General features: G+C 42.3%; 1 protein-coding gene across 2 annotated transcripts; it reads left to right on the forward strand.

Moving 5' to 3' along the window:
• Nucleotides 1-1953: 1953 nt before the first annotated feature.
• On the forward strand, nt 1954-13798 carry NCS1 (permease, cytosine/purines, uracil, thiamine, allantoin family protein). 2 transcript variants are annotated; one of them, XR_015262629.1, is made up of 3 exons: nt 1954-3030; nt 12714-13548; nt 13625-13798. XR_015262629.1 is itself a non-coding variant. In XM_086778379.1 (2 exons), the coding sequence occupies exons 1-2, from the start codon at nt 2055-2057 to the stop codon at nt 13466-13468; spliced, it is 1731 nt and encodes a 576-aa protein (XP_086634505.1). In that variant the 5' UTR covers nt 1954-2054; the 3' UTR covers nt 13469-13798. The 2 variants fall into 2 exon arrangements, 1 of the variants encoding a protein (XP_086634505.1); XM_086778379.1 differs by having other exon boundaries at nt 12714-13798.
• The last annotated feature ends 1183 nt before the right edge of the window (nt 13799-14981 follow it).

Here is a 14981-nt window from a genome sequence, read left to right on the forward strand (position 1 = left end):
TTAATAAAATTCTAAATGGCATATGGGTGCATGTGTTTTTACATTTATTAATTTGATAAAAAATGTTGAATTTATATTTTTAGTGTTTTTTAAAGTAAAATTAATGTTCAAGCTACTTTCTACAAATTTTAAAAGTTAATTAGTGTTTTGAGGGTGCATGTGCCTTTAAATTTTAAAGTTTTTAATGTGCTTTCATTTTCCATGTTTTCTTAAAGGTTCAAGCAAACCGGACACAAAAGGAAAAAAACCAATGCAAAGCGAAAAAAAAGCAGATTCTGAACCTTCTGTACACATAATCCCTTCTTTTCCACCCGAAAAGAAAACTAGGCTTTTTGAAGTATCTATAACAATTACAATCGAGAATAGAGATATTCACTTATCATGTTGGGAACACTTAGAGGAATTTGTGAGGATGGAGTGTTTAAAAGGTCTCTTTGCACTTGAGAAAGGAGGAACCTTAAATCACTTGCACTTTCAAATGGTTGCTAGTTTGATGGCACCATCCCTAATAAGCATAGAAAAAACCATAAAGAGATATTTGGGATGGGATTTGTTTAAGCCTGAGGGTGCATTGGTTATGTGTAGAGGTCTTGGATAGGTTAAGATGCATACCCTAGAAGGCATGGTGGGTTATTGCATGAAAGATTTGCACAAACCACACTTTAAATTTTTCTCGCATAACATATATGTGAAGGAAATTACTAGAGGTCGTCAAATATGCCTTATATGGCCAGGGTGACTTAAAGAATAAAGTGTGTTTGTCTCTTATAAATCTCTTTGAAAGAGCATACGTCTATATGGATAATTATATAGCCAATAAACTTGGCGCATCTTTACAAAACACTATTTTGAAAATGATTCGTACTGGAAAGTACTACCCCAGTAGCCTCATGGATTATTCCAAAAACTGGCTCCGATATAAGGAAAAAAAGGTCAACGGCAGTGTGGAAAGTAATGAAACTCCTGCATCTCACTCAATGCATAGATATAGGAGATATTTTCTTTGCAGCAGATACTCCTCCTACCAGGTGCTTTGACCCCTTCAATGCAAGAGGAAGCAGAGATTATGAAGAAGTGGAGAATGACGATGCTGATGGACTCCAACAACAACAATACTGCACTAGGAAGTCGATCAAATCCAATAGTAATTGATGATGATCAATAATCATCGCATGATTACAGTTCATCTTATCTATCTGTATGGGAGAAAGCCATTGTGGATGGTGATGAATTTGTCCTGCTCTCCCTTGAAATCGGCAAGTTTGTTGGTCTATCTGTATGGGAGAGAGCATCTTATCTATCTGTATGGGAGAAAGCCAGTGATGAATTTGTCCCGCTCTCCCTTGAAATCTGCAAGTTTGTTGGTCTTACAGAAGAAGAAGCGTGTTTTGTTAAGTATCAAGTTTTGCTTCTCTGCAAATGTAATTACTCCACCCGTGTATGTAACCTTTCATAATAAATAATACATCTCGATTTTACAATGGATAAATCGATTTTTAAAACATGTGATTTGATTTTTTAATCGCAATAAATAAATACATAGCAGTTTCAAAACACCAAAAATTTTCATTTTTTTAGTAGTTAGCATTAGTTTTTTTAAAAATTTGTTTTACATTAGGGTTATACCTTTTTTTTTAAAAGTTGATTTTGAATTTTTTTGGTCCTTAGCATTAGGTTTTTTTTAAATTTGTTTGACATTAGGGTTATACCTTTTTTTAAAAAAGTTGCCAACTTTAGTTCATCTTTAAATTTTTTTTAAAATTAAAAGATGCACCCACGAAAAAAATTTAATTAATATCAAAGAGGGAATATGCACCCACGAAAAAAATAATACACTGTATTATTATTGTATCCATGTGAATATACTACTACCAATTTTTAAAAAATACTTTGCATTATTGAATTCACTGTATTATTATTGTATCTACTACTACCAATTTTTTAAAAATACTTTGCATTATTGAATTCAGCAGATTCCACAAATTCTGAGAGAGGCCGGGGCTTCCACACTCGGTCTCTGCCAGGGCTTTCTTCATGCAGCAGCACGACGGAGGATGGCCATTGTTATCAGCGCAGTGAATTGCCTCTCAATAACTTCCGCCCCTCCGCTACACAAAAACAACAGCTTCAATGGCAAACTGTGGCCTCGTCTGCCCGGCAGATTGCAGACCTTCAGAAAATTTTCTCAAACCTTCCGAGCGGAGGGAGGAGGCGCCGCCAGCGCAAGTAGAAACAATGGGCCACGATCATTTCTTGGCGCCCTGTTTCAACCGGCTTCTCCGCCAGTGGTGGTGAGCCATCCGGACCCTAGCTTGGCCAACGAGGACCTCATTCCCACCACTCTTGACCAAAGGATTTTCTCAGCCTGGGATATCATCAGCCTGTGGGTGGGCCTCGTGGTTGGCGTGCCATCTTACTACCTGGCAGGAAGCTTGGTGGAGCTAGGTATGGCATGGTGGCAGGGCATCCTCACAGTCATGGCCGGCAACTTCCTCCTCTTCTTTCCTCTCGTTTTGACAGGCCATGCTGGCGTCAAGTACGGCATCCCATTCCCTGTCATGGCTAGGGCATCATTCGGCATCCACGGCGCTCATATCCCTACTATCCTCCGTGGCCTTGTGGCATGTGGCTGGTTCGGCATTGAGACATGGATTGGTGGCCAGGGCATCTATGTGCTCTTGAATGCTCTCCTGCAGGGAAAGCTAGCCAGTTCATCTATCCAGTGGATGGGCACCCCCCTTCCTGAATGGGCTTGCTTCTTTTCCTTTTGGCTTCTTCAAGTTGGCATCATCTGGAATGGTGTTGACAGCATCAGACAACTTGAGAAGTACTGTGCCCCTATATTATTTGTCCTGTCTGTTGCTCTTTTGATTTGGGCTTACGTGACAGCTGGTGGGTTTGGGGCCATGTTGGCGGCCTCGTCCCAATTCGGAGCAGGAGGATCCAAAGAGGGGCAGTTATTGCAGGTTTTCTTTCCGGCTCTTACTGCCAACATTGGTTTCTGGGCCACCTTGAGCCTCAACATACCAGGTAATCTTAAGTAGTGCAACTAGATGATGTACTTCAATATCAAAGCAGTGCGTGTAGTTTGTCCTGATGTCATCGTTTGGAGGGACATAAATAGTAGAAATGATCTCTGATGCAAAGTCGTTTAAAAACTTCCCTTGAGCGTATGTCGGTGAAGAATAGTCTCTTTCAATGACACCCACAACAGATGGCTCAGATACTTCACTAGCGACAGAGGAAAGTACAAAGTCTCATGCTAAGATGGCTTTTCTTGCTGTCTATGATTCCCCTGTTCTTTCGTCTTCACAGGAGCAGGATGAGTTCATCTTGGTTGTCACACAGGAGGCTTCTGATTCAGAAGTCAATACCCTATCTGCAAAAAATTATTTACAGGAGTTTCTGACATAGACCTTATCAGTTCCTCTCATCCCTTTGGATGAGTATCTTCCTTCTCTTGTGTTGTTACATGCTGATGCTATTATTGCAGATTTTCTCTCATCTCTTTTAGAGGAGGATAGTGGTTCTTCTACAAAGCAGGTGGATGAGATATCCTCACATATTCAGGAGGCATCTTCCACTATCTTGGAGCCTGTTCCTACTTCGACCCTGGCAAATTTAGCTATCACTAATGATTTGTTTGTTCTAGTGGTTGTTTCATTTTCTTCTTCTTCAGAGGAGGATTCTACTTCGGTCCCAATACTTGTTGTATATGTAGAGGAGGTACCACATTTTTTGGAGCCATCTATGGTTCCATCTCCTGACGGCTTCTCTCTCCAGATTGATCCTGGTGTTTCGTCTTCAATATCTTCTCGATCTTCTCGTGGCTTCTTCCGGAGACCTTCTCAGTATTCAGCTGTACCATATCTTCGCGAGCTTTGTGCCTTTTATGAGGAGGTTGAGACTCTTTGGAGGATTTTTTGCAGCATGCTGGAGTTGGTCCACCCAACTGGCGTTGAAGAGGAGGCAATTATTTCATCCCTAGATGAACTTTCCCATGCACATTCATGCTTGTATCTGGCTCCATTTGAAGCCCTACATATGCATCTAGGCACTGCATATTTTTTGCTATTTTTTGCCTATTTTTAGGCATCATTTCAGCATTTTTTGCATTGTCGGCTAGTCCTTTGATTTTCTACTGGCCGACTAGCTCCTCTCCCACCTATATAAAGGTGGCTAGGCTTAGCCTCATTATTATCCATCTTTTCAGCTTCTACAGTGATAGGCAGCATCTACGGGACCTCCCTCATGTTGCTCCTGTCAAAATACGCAACGGAAATGATAACTAAACTTGAGACCACAAGAGCAACTAGAGTGCAGAAAATAGACAGCACAAGAAAGACAGAGAGATGGGCGTGTAAACTCTTCTCTATACACAAGATCCCGAGAAAAACTGAATGAATACAAAGTGGGGATCATGGGGCCTATTTATATGGCCAATGGATGCAGTCGGCCAGCGCATGAAGTGCCACCAGTCCACCCACGATTGGGCAAAGCCAATCGGCAAGCAGAAAAATACCACGACCTCCTCTGATCAAGTCGGCCAGTCTTCAGGAACACATGAGTGCAGTCGGCCAGCATTAGAGGCTCCTGCCAGCATGTGGCATCCACCCACACCAAGGAAAAATGGGGAAAAATACGAGGAGTGAGGAAAAATGATAAAACACCTATACATGGCGGGCACACCCACAACAAAGGCCCTGGTGTCTGATTAAGACAGGAGATGACTTCTAACACCCCCCCTCAGCTCCTGGCTATGAAATCAACCCAAGGGAAGCTGGAGTGCCGCCCTAAGCGTAGCCTGAGGGTAGAGACTTCGTGAAGAGGTCCGCCGCATTGTCCTCCGTCCAACAATAAAGGAGCAAGATGTCACCAGCCAAGATCTTCTCACGTACAAAGTGATACTGTATCTCTATATGCTTGGTCCGGGCATGGAAGCCCGGTTTGCGAGCAATAGCTATACAACTCTGGATTGAGATCCTGGTGTGAGCTCCTGGCATGAATTGGTTACATGTGGAAGGGCTCCATGGAAGGATTGATATCCTGGTGTGAGTTCTTGGCATGACTCAGTACATGTGGAAGGGCTTCATGGAAGGGTGGATACCCTGGTGAGAGTTCTTGGCATGTTGATTAAGTCTCATGGAAGGGTGGACATCCTGGTGAGCATTCTTTATACCTGTATGGGCGGTGCTCGAGAAGGGTTCGGTACAAGATGAAATAAGTTGGGAGATGGAATCCAGAATTTATGCATAAAGCATTTGTGTGTGTGCTGACATGCATGAATGACTTGTCTTGACTCCTTGGACAATGCCTGATATTTCTGCCTGTGATTGTCCATGGGCTCCGGGGACACCTGGAAACTCTGTTGACGCGTGTGTGCACACCTGTTTGGGACTAAGGCAGTGGTCTTATGTGTTTTGCAGTGTTCACATACACTTAAATTTGGGTGGACAAATTATAAAGTGTTCACTCACACTTATGTTCGGGTGGACAATTTTTAAGGTGTTCACATCAAAAGGGACCAACTTTTAACAAAGCTTGGCCAATACTCAAAGTGGGCAGCTCTCAAGCCAAGAAAAGCTTCACGAGTTACTATTTTGGGGGAGGAGGGCCAAAATCAGCTAGGTGCCTCCTTTTCCAACTGTTTTTGGCTGTAGAGCATGCAGGGCTTGGCCAGTTGTGAAGAAGACATGCAAGGGAACTAGAGAGAGAGTTGGTCGACCATGAGCATGGCTGTTTTATAGTTGGGGGACTGTCTCCATAGTTGGGATAGCAAAAAGCGATTCTTCTCTCTCTCTCTCTGTCTCTCTTGAAGCAAGCGACCATGGCTGGCCTCTTTACAGGGCTGGTCAACTGGTGTACAACAGCTCTTTTGGCTGGTTATTGACGCTCTAAAGGCTCGGGATCCAAGGCAAACCACAGAGCACTCATTTCATCTCTTGGGGTGACTTTACAGCATGTTTGTGGGCTGAAAACAAGGCTGTGCAATCCAATTCAGCAAGGTTCTTCGAAATTGAAGGTAAACAGTCTCTGAACCTGCATGAGGCCCGTGGCTCTAAGGGTGGAACCTTCGGGTGGCCAGAGCCAAGGTTTTCATGGTTATTCGGGACAGCATCACTGCTAGTGATTGATCACGTTCTAGAGTGTATCTGGTGTCAGTTTGAAGAGTGTTTACTCTTTGGCACCCGTTCTCTTGTACTGGAACACTCTGTTGGTAATAAAGATTCCTCGGGGGGGTGGAGTGAACTTCAGCCCCTAGTGCTGTGTCTTTGTGCAGGTTTTTATATTTTTGTTTTAGTGGTACCAAAGTATGATGATGATGATGCTATTAGATGCTATGTATGATGCCATGGGATAAGGTTTTCTATGTACACGCTTCCGTATTTGTAATAAATAGTTATGTCCTTTGGACGTAGAGATGTATCCTTTAGCCAATAGATGTGTCCCTTTGAATAGACGAGTACTTTGGTGATGACCCATGTGACAGGGTGTGACCCTTCACTAGTGTCGTTTCAATGATTAAGAGTAATTAAGGGTAATTAAGAGAGATTAAGTTACAATCGTGACATTCTCTCCCACTTAAAATAAGATCCAGGGTTATATAAGTGACTTTTGATGTTGAAGATCTTTGTCATCAGGCCATTTATGCTTGTAGTGAAGCTTGCACTGAGAAATATTGAGCAAGTTTCCTCTATTGTCTTGCTATCGTGCTTTAAATGCTATATCCCAAGTTGTAGCATCATTCTTTAATATCTTCTTCTTTGTCTGCTTCCAAATGTTAGGCTTGAAGTTGACTTGGCTATGTTGTGGTGTAGAAGAATCTAAAGGTTCAACCATGAATTCTCTCGATGATACTTAAATTGTATCTACTGTTGAAGTGTTTCGCTTCATAGTAGTGAAGTACTCATCCAAGTTGTTAGAAGAATGTGTGAAATTCTTTGCAATGTTGAAAACTTTATCCTCTTGCTTGATGTCAATTGTGTCATCCCATGTGGGTAAGGTTGAAACAAGTGTGATATGCGCTTTTGTAATCTCTGTATCTTCAAAGAAGTCCATCGTTGGTGACTCATCATCTTGAGATAAAGAATCCAAGGACTTTTCAATATCATCTTGTTGTTCTTCTGAAGTCATGCTGGAAGAATTCTCGATGTTGTCATCAATTGACTCAATAAAGTTTGCCACGGATGTGTCAAGGTTAAGATTAATATGACGTGCATGAGCTACTGCATGTTTTCCTTTATCGAAGCCGTCTTCTAAAGTTCAAGATTCCACATTACGGTTTTGAGGAGCATTGGGTCGTTTAGGGCATTCAAACCATCTATGGTTGCCATTACAAATTGTGCATAATCCTGTCTTTTGTTGAAGGTGAAGCTACAACAAGATGAGGAGTGCGAGATTGGTTACGTCCAGAGTCTCGTTCATGATTAAATGCATGTGGTTGAAGGAATTGCTAATGCTTAGAATGATTAAAAGACAACCTGTACTGGTGGCAAGGTTGCTGGAATGACTGCTTCTGAGAATTGGGTCGAGATTGAGAACCTTCAAAATATTTGGAACCATCACGAACGAATTTATTACCGTTGCTGAAAGTAGAAGAGCTTGGGCGACCTTGTGACAAAGATCCTCATTGTGTGACTGGGAATAACAACTACAAAGTCGACTGGGTCATATTTGTGAAGATCTGTGAGCAATGTGGGGATAAGTCCCTCAATAAAAGCATGTAGCTTGTCTTTTGGAGACAATGTTGAAATCGTGCTTGAAAATCCGCATTGGCAGTTATGAACTGCTTACGAATGACATACTCAAATTTTTCCCACGTATTGACAGTTTTCCTATTAGACAGTTGTCGTTGCCACCATAAGAATGCATTATCTTTTAGCGAAGGCACGACAAAGGTAATCTTTCTTGCATCGGTGAGGTCCATGGAATTGTACAGCCATTGATCAAGTGTACGCTTATTGCATTGGCTGGAAAAGGATTTGTGAGGTTTAATGTCCAATTTTTTAGTTTTTGATGCTTGTAACAAGTGATAAAGAACTTTTAAGTCATCAGCTTCTACCTCTGGGGGAACCACGTCGATATCACGTTGGTGTATGGAACTGGTATGCCGATTGAAGCCGTTGAACTTGCAGGTTGAGAATGTCAGGATTGCATCCGCTATATCTGCGACGTGAGAGTTTCCAAAGTCTTTTTGAATTGACTTACATAGCTACCATCTGGGTCTGCATCTCCTACTGTCATCAAGTGAGAACAGGTTCGTCCTCAATGATAGGTTCATCCGCCATGGTAGGAAATGGAACTAGATTGCACTGTTGCAGCTCCTGTTGGCACTATTGTGTCCTAGTGAGAACCATCGCCTCGAGGGCGAGTCGACGCCATGGAGGAAGGTTGTCAAGGGGGGAATCGGAATAGACCACCTGGTGTAGCGCGCCCACGGGGGGAGGGAGGTGGGGGAGGTGGGGAGTCCAGCAAGTACCGTGGTCGGGCTAGGACTCTGGAGTATTGGTGTGGGTGTCCGAGGAGAATAGTCAAGTGAGACAGCGCGTACAGTAAACAAGGAAGGTGGTCCCTCTAGATAGAGACCAAGCTCGTGGAAGAGAATCTGGCACACTGGAATGGAGAGGCCCACGTATCGAAACGGCCGTAGAAGAAAGGTATAATGGTGCAGATATTCCTCGGAAGTTGTGACTGCAAAGATCCATACGTCGTACTGGTGAGGTTCGAGGTAGGTGTGGCTACCTCTACTCGCGAGGTGGAGGGTCAGGTACAAGAGAAGGCACTGGAGGTGTTGCTTGAGATTGTGCCCAAGGAGGAGAGTCTTGAATGTAACTAAACTCGTGAGTCGTAACTCCCTTCGTCCATAAGCTACTGCATTTAAATGGGATTCACTAGAAAATGATAAGATGCATCCAGTAAATGTGAGTAGGTGTCTTCAACCTGTAGAAGGTAATGTTGGCTCTGAAAGAGTGTTGTGCCTGGAGAAGGATAAAATGCCAGGTTTCTTGAATACGGAAATACCACTTTTTTTTTGTGTGTATTTTTACAGGCGCAAAATGAGAAATTGGAAGGAGCACACCTGATGTATGGTCTTTTTTGTTTTTTTGTTGTTGTGTAGAATGAGAAAAACCACTATTCACATGCCCGGCAAATGTGCTGCAGAGGAAGGGAATAATTTTTCTTCAATTTGGTGTTGTAGAGAAACACCTGATCATCCCTGGGGCTGGCTGGTGTCGAGGACGCGACAACATTTGATTCATTTTTTCTCTCTTGCTGTGTTGTGTGTGCACAGGTTGTAGGCAAAAGCTGGCCGAGGTTGTTTTTTTGTTTGTTTGTGGGGATTGCTGGTTGGGCTAGTCGGCTGGCTGTTTTCGTTTTTATTTTTATTTTTAATGCTGGCCACTAGCGTGGGCTCCCATTTATGCTTTCGTTTTTCCTTTCTTTTTTTTGTTTTACTGGTCGTGTCCTGGCCGCCGTCGGTTGGCTGGGAAGGCTTTTTGAAAGCCTTAAGTTATAAGGCCTTAAAGCCTTTATGCTGTAGTGTAAAAACGTTTTAAATTTTTTCTTTTAATTAAAACGTCAAACAACGTATCTCATCAAGGAAGAGTAGTGACTATTCAAGCGATCGTTTCAGCCTAGAAGAGCCCAAAGGCTCACACTTGGGAGTACAGAAGGGGTTTGGCACTTGTTGGGCAAGGCAAGAACACCCAGTGAGGCTCACAACTAGCCATCGTTTTTATTAAAAAAAAAAAGAATTTTGGGAAAAGCTAGAATTGGACAAAATTAGCAGAATTGGGCAAAATTGAATGGAGCATTCTCTCCCTCTCTTCCATACAAACCTTGCTATGGTTGATTTAGGGTTTATTTTTTGATTTTTAGGGTTAGGGTTTTTGGATGTAAGCATCCTACAGGTTGGACCTTGTTTGCTTTGATACCACTGTGAGGACTTCTCAGTATTTAATTAAAAGACTTAACAGTGAAAAGTAAGATACTTAGAGTGGAAAGCTGTGTGTTGTTGCATTGAGACACAAGGCCTTGTTAAATAGGTCTTGAAGAGGTACAAATGAAGAGGCACATCCCTGATGAAAGGGTGCGACTCTTGAATGAATAGTTATGTCCTTTGGACGTAGAGATGTGTTCTTTAACTAATAGATGTGTCTCTTTGAATAGACGTGTCCTTTGGTGATGACCCATGAACCTTCATTGGTGTCCTTTCAATGTTTAAGAGTAATTAAGGGTAATCAAGAGAGATTAAGTCACAATTGTGATAGCAGTGGTAGGATGCAATATGGAACAAGAAAATTCTGCAGCAGTTTATGCAAGGAGAAGTGCTGCAAATGGTAAAGGTGCTAGAAAAGGGCCTCTAGTTAAGGATAGGGTTGAGATAATAGATAGGACAGAGTATAAGGGGACTTTTATTTTATAAGTGAAAAATGGGAAATAAGTCTGTCTTGTAGTTATTGTGCCTGGGTTCTTTCCTCATTGTTACCCTTAAATTTGGGAGACTGAAGAGACTTCAGTTGTAGAGCTTCCCCCTATTGATAAGCGTATATGCAGTCCTTGCAAATCTATCATGTATAGTTACAAGCACACTTGTCTAGACTCCATGCGACATCCCCCTGTCTTCTCCCCCCAGAGTAGCACAAGGATTTCCATCTATCTTTGTCAGAGAACTTCCTCTCTCTCCCTCTCTCTCTCTCTCGCTCTCTCTCTCTCTCTCTCTCACACACACACACACACACACACACACACACCCCACTCCATGCATCACTTATTGTACCCTATACCTGGCATAGTAGGATCTAGATTTTTCATCTTGTATAATCTCAGAGTCAGAGATCTTAGCTTTCAGTTTTCAGTTTTAGTTTAATGTTGTTTTTTCTTATTTCATCCATGATGAGATTTCATGGACACTATGTACACGTCATTTTGGTCTCATATACCCTTTGGGTCTTTTGAAGACTTGAGAGCTCTCTGCTCATGTACCTAGATCAGATTTTAAAGTTCTAGATTTTTGTTATCTTTCTTTATTAATATTTTGTACCCAGGATTATGTACCTCATGGATATGATGTAACCTTTTGGTCTCATAGGTCATTTTGGCCTTTTGAAGACGTTAATACAACTTTCTTTCTCTCTCTCTCTCTCTCTCTCTCCCTCTCTCTCTCACACACACACACCCCACTACCCCCGGCCCCCCTAAGTAGCACAAGGAGTTCCCTCTCTCTCTCTCTCTCTCTCCACACACACACACACACACACACACACAACTTCCTTGCTTTCTTGCAACATAACCCTGATTAATCTATCCCACAGCATTATCTGCCCAGGCCACCACTACTGCTCAGCCTTGCACACAGTCTACACTGTCTACCTTGTGCGGCCACACTTGCCGCCCTGTGGCCGTTTAGTTACTGCTATGCCCAGCCGATCGCACAGATCTTGCGCACAGTCTAGCCCTATTGCCTAACCTTCTTGCGGCCTTGTAGGCAATTCTGCCCCAAACAACCCATGTGTTGTTGCCCTAGGTCTTCCTATGCGTTGCCCTCTGCTTATAGTTGTGCGCCAGTTGCCAAGGTGCAATCTGCTTGGTCTGCATGTGATGCCTGACCTGTACATGCTGCACCTGTATACCTTCTCCATCTAAGAGGATACAATCAAATGAGCAACTCAAGGAGAAGATGACAAAGGGGGTGAGAGCTAAGAGAACCTGCTTTGATAACAATGGTTGGAGTGGAGATCAATGTAGCAACGCACACATAGATGCATCAAGCAAGGGGAGAGATGGAAGCACAACACTCAAAGTAGATGGATGAGAATGAGTGAAGTACAAGTGAAGTGACATGATAAGGTCACTTACATACACTCGTAAGAGTGCGTGCATATGCTCAGGGGAAAAAATCTCCTAAAGAGAGAAAAATTGCCCTAGCCTACGTCCAATAAATGGCTACAATATGCTCGGTATCATCATAGGCAATCAACTGGTGTCTTGATATTAAATATGTAAGCACTCCACCAAGATGTGATACATCCTCTCTGCTGCGTGATAGATGGAGGACGATCATCACGAATAGGAACTCGACTCTGTCAATCACTAACTAGGTCAAGTGTCTGGAAACAAGTTCCTCGCAATCACATGTGAAGGTGATCACGATGCAAAATTGCATTGTTAAGGTTGCAGTGGCATTGCCAACATGTACTGGCCATAAGAGCAGTGGCAGAATGCAATATGGAACAAGAAAAATCTGCAACAGTTTAAGCAAGGAGAAGTGCCGCAAATGGCCCATAAAGGTGCTTGAAAAGGGCCTCCAGTTAAGGACAGGGTTGAGACGATAGATAGGGCAGAGTATAAGGGGACTTTTATTTTACAAGTGAAAAATGGGAAATAAGACCATAAGTCTGTCTTGTAGTTACTGTGCCTGGGTTCTTTCTTCATTTTTACCCTTAAATTTGGGAGACTGAAGAGACTTCAGTTGTAGAGCAGCCCCTATCAGCCCACAACCTTACAAAGCTTTCAGGAGTCTCAGCTCCAATTCAGTGAGAATACAGCAGCAGCCATCAGTTGTTTACAGTTTGTACTGTTGCTCCTATCAGTAAAGCAAGTACCTTGTGGTTACTTATATGAATTATGTAGTAAAAAATTGTGCACATTCGTTTTCATTACGAGCTTGAAGAAAGTTCTGATATTATTGTCTGTTTGGGTACTTTGAACAGATTTTACAAGATATGCCAAATGTCAAGCAGACCAAATTGTTGGTCATATAGGTCTTCCACTTTTCATGGGATTGTTTACATTCTTGGGTTTGGCTGTCACCTCTTCCACTGAAGTTATCTTTGGTCGTATCATATCAAACCCTATTGAGCTACTGGGTCAAATCGGTGGAGTCTTGCCAATTCTCACATCGTTCATTGGTCTCACGTTGGCCACATTGACCACAAATATTGCTGCGAATACCATGGCACCTGCAAATGCCCTTGTCAATCTAAACCCTAATCTCTTCTCTTTCAGGACAGGGGCACTTCTTACTGCTGTAGTAGGGATTCTCTTTGGACCATGGCAATTCATTAAGAACAGTCAGAGCTTCATCAGCACATGGTTAGTGGGTTATTCTGCACTTCTTGGACCCTTGAGTGGCATCATACTAGTTGATTATCACATTATTCGGAAGCGTCATCTGGATCTAAATGCTTTATATTCAAAAAGCCATTCTGGAATGTACTGGTACAGCAATGGCTACAATTTTATTGCCATAGGAGCCTTGCTGTTGGCTGTCATTCCGTGTATTCCGGGTTTCCTTTACACAGTAGGTCTGCTGAAGAAAACCTCGAGCATTTTTATGGCTGTGTACAACAGTGCCTGGATTTTTGGTTTCTTGACCTCTGGGTTTCTCTATTGGGTTCTGTGCATGTTTCATAGATTCTGGCAAAATCGAGGAAGTTCTGCTGAAGATGCCAACAAGGACCATTGACTCCTTTTATCTCATTGGATTGGCTCTCTGAATACACCAAATCATTTCTATCGTCATCCTTATACTGATTATCACTGGAGGTTTTACTCTTGCTGATTCACACTGCAGATTTCTTCTTTGTAAAAAGATGCCGTCTCACCATTCATTTGATAGCAGGTACATATCCTTGCTGCCATGCTGTCCCCTTCCTTCCACATAGCATCATGATAATTCACCATCAATAACCTTGAGTTAGAATTGGGAAATTGAAAGGTTCCAAGTTTGATTTGGTTGACATTTGAAAATTGGGAGCGTTTCTCATATGTGCCTCCTCAAATCAGAAAAAAGAAAGCTTGAAGTAATTTCCAGAGAACTTTCCACTATGAAATATGATACTGCAATCCCTTTAAGCTGTATATGCAGTCGTTGTAAATCTGTCATGTATAGTTACAAGCACACACTTGCCTAGACTCCATGCGCCCCCTGCATCATCCCCCCCCCCCCCCCCCCCCCCCCCCCCCGCGAGTAGCACAAGGATTTCCATCTATCTTTGTCAGAGAATTTCCTCTCTTTGTCTCTCTCTCTCTCTCTCTCTCTCTCTCTCACACACACACCCACTCCATGCATCACTTAGCGTATCCTATACTTGGCATAGTAGGATCTAGAAATTTCATCTTGTATAATCTCAGAGTCTGAGATCTTAGCTTTCAGTTTTCAGTTTCCAGTTTCAGTTTACTGTTGTTTTTTCTTATTTCATCCATGACGAGATTTCATGGACACTATACTATGTACATGTCATTTTTATAGATCTAATCTTACACTAACCAATTCACCAATACACTTTTTTGGAGAGCTTATGCAGCTTTAATGGAACCTTGGTTGTGTAGAAGTAGATTTTTTTCTATCTTGTGTCCATTCAAGCCCTAATGGGATCCTCTCTTACATTGGTATTAGATCTCAATCTTTGATCCTCTTTATGGAAAATTTTAAAAAACAAATCTTGTTTTAAAAATAAAAATAAAAAATATCATTTTTTGAAATACTCTTGATGTTTTTTTTTCTCAAAACCTTAGATCTTCCAAGCGAATTTGAGCCTTCTGAGTGTTCTTGAGCATTAGTAGGTTACATTAGGTGATGGGTAATATCCTAGCTATCTTGGTGGCTTGACTTGCTCAAAGTCAACTTTCCCAACAATCGACTCCACGTTGTTAATGTCACAGGACTTCACGGAGTTACTGTCCATTGACCCCGGTGCACATGAAACCATGCGTGAAAACTTGGAGAAAAATAGTGGCAAAAAGATGAGGGGTTGTGAGCTGTACGGTGAAAGGTTAGAGAAAATCTTTTAGGGTGGATGAGAGGGTTGAGATGAGGTGCACACATTTTCGGCACTGGGAGAAAGCGTTTATCCAAGCCCGGCACAAACTTGCAAGTATAATCCAGCAAAGATGGCAAAGTTGATTTTGTAGGAGCAAGTGTGTGTATAAAAAGGTAGCTTTAATTTTGTGCTTTCTTAAAAAGCTAAGGCAGAAAA

This window comes from Cibotium barometz, chromosome 39 (assembly GCF_041138505.1).
Source record: "Cibotium barometz isolate CiBa-2024 chromosome 39, ASM4113850v1, whole genome shotgun sequence".
NCBI lineage: Eukaryota > Viridiplantae > Streptophyta > Polypodiopsida > Cyatheales > Cibotiaceae > Cibotium > Cibotium barometz.

What these genes read in the sequence shown, in the direction of transcription:
- NCS1 (XM_086778379.1), top strand. Translation starts at nt 2,055, where the DNA reads ATGGCCATTGTTATCAGCGCAGTGAATTGCCTCTCAATAACTTCCGCC. An exon ending in CTTGAGCCTCAACATACCAG is followed by an intron (nt 3,031 to 12,713) that starts GTAATCTTAAGT and finishes TACTTTGAACAG; the next exon opens with ATTTTACAAGATATGCCAAA.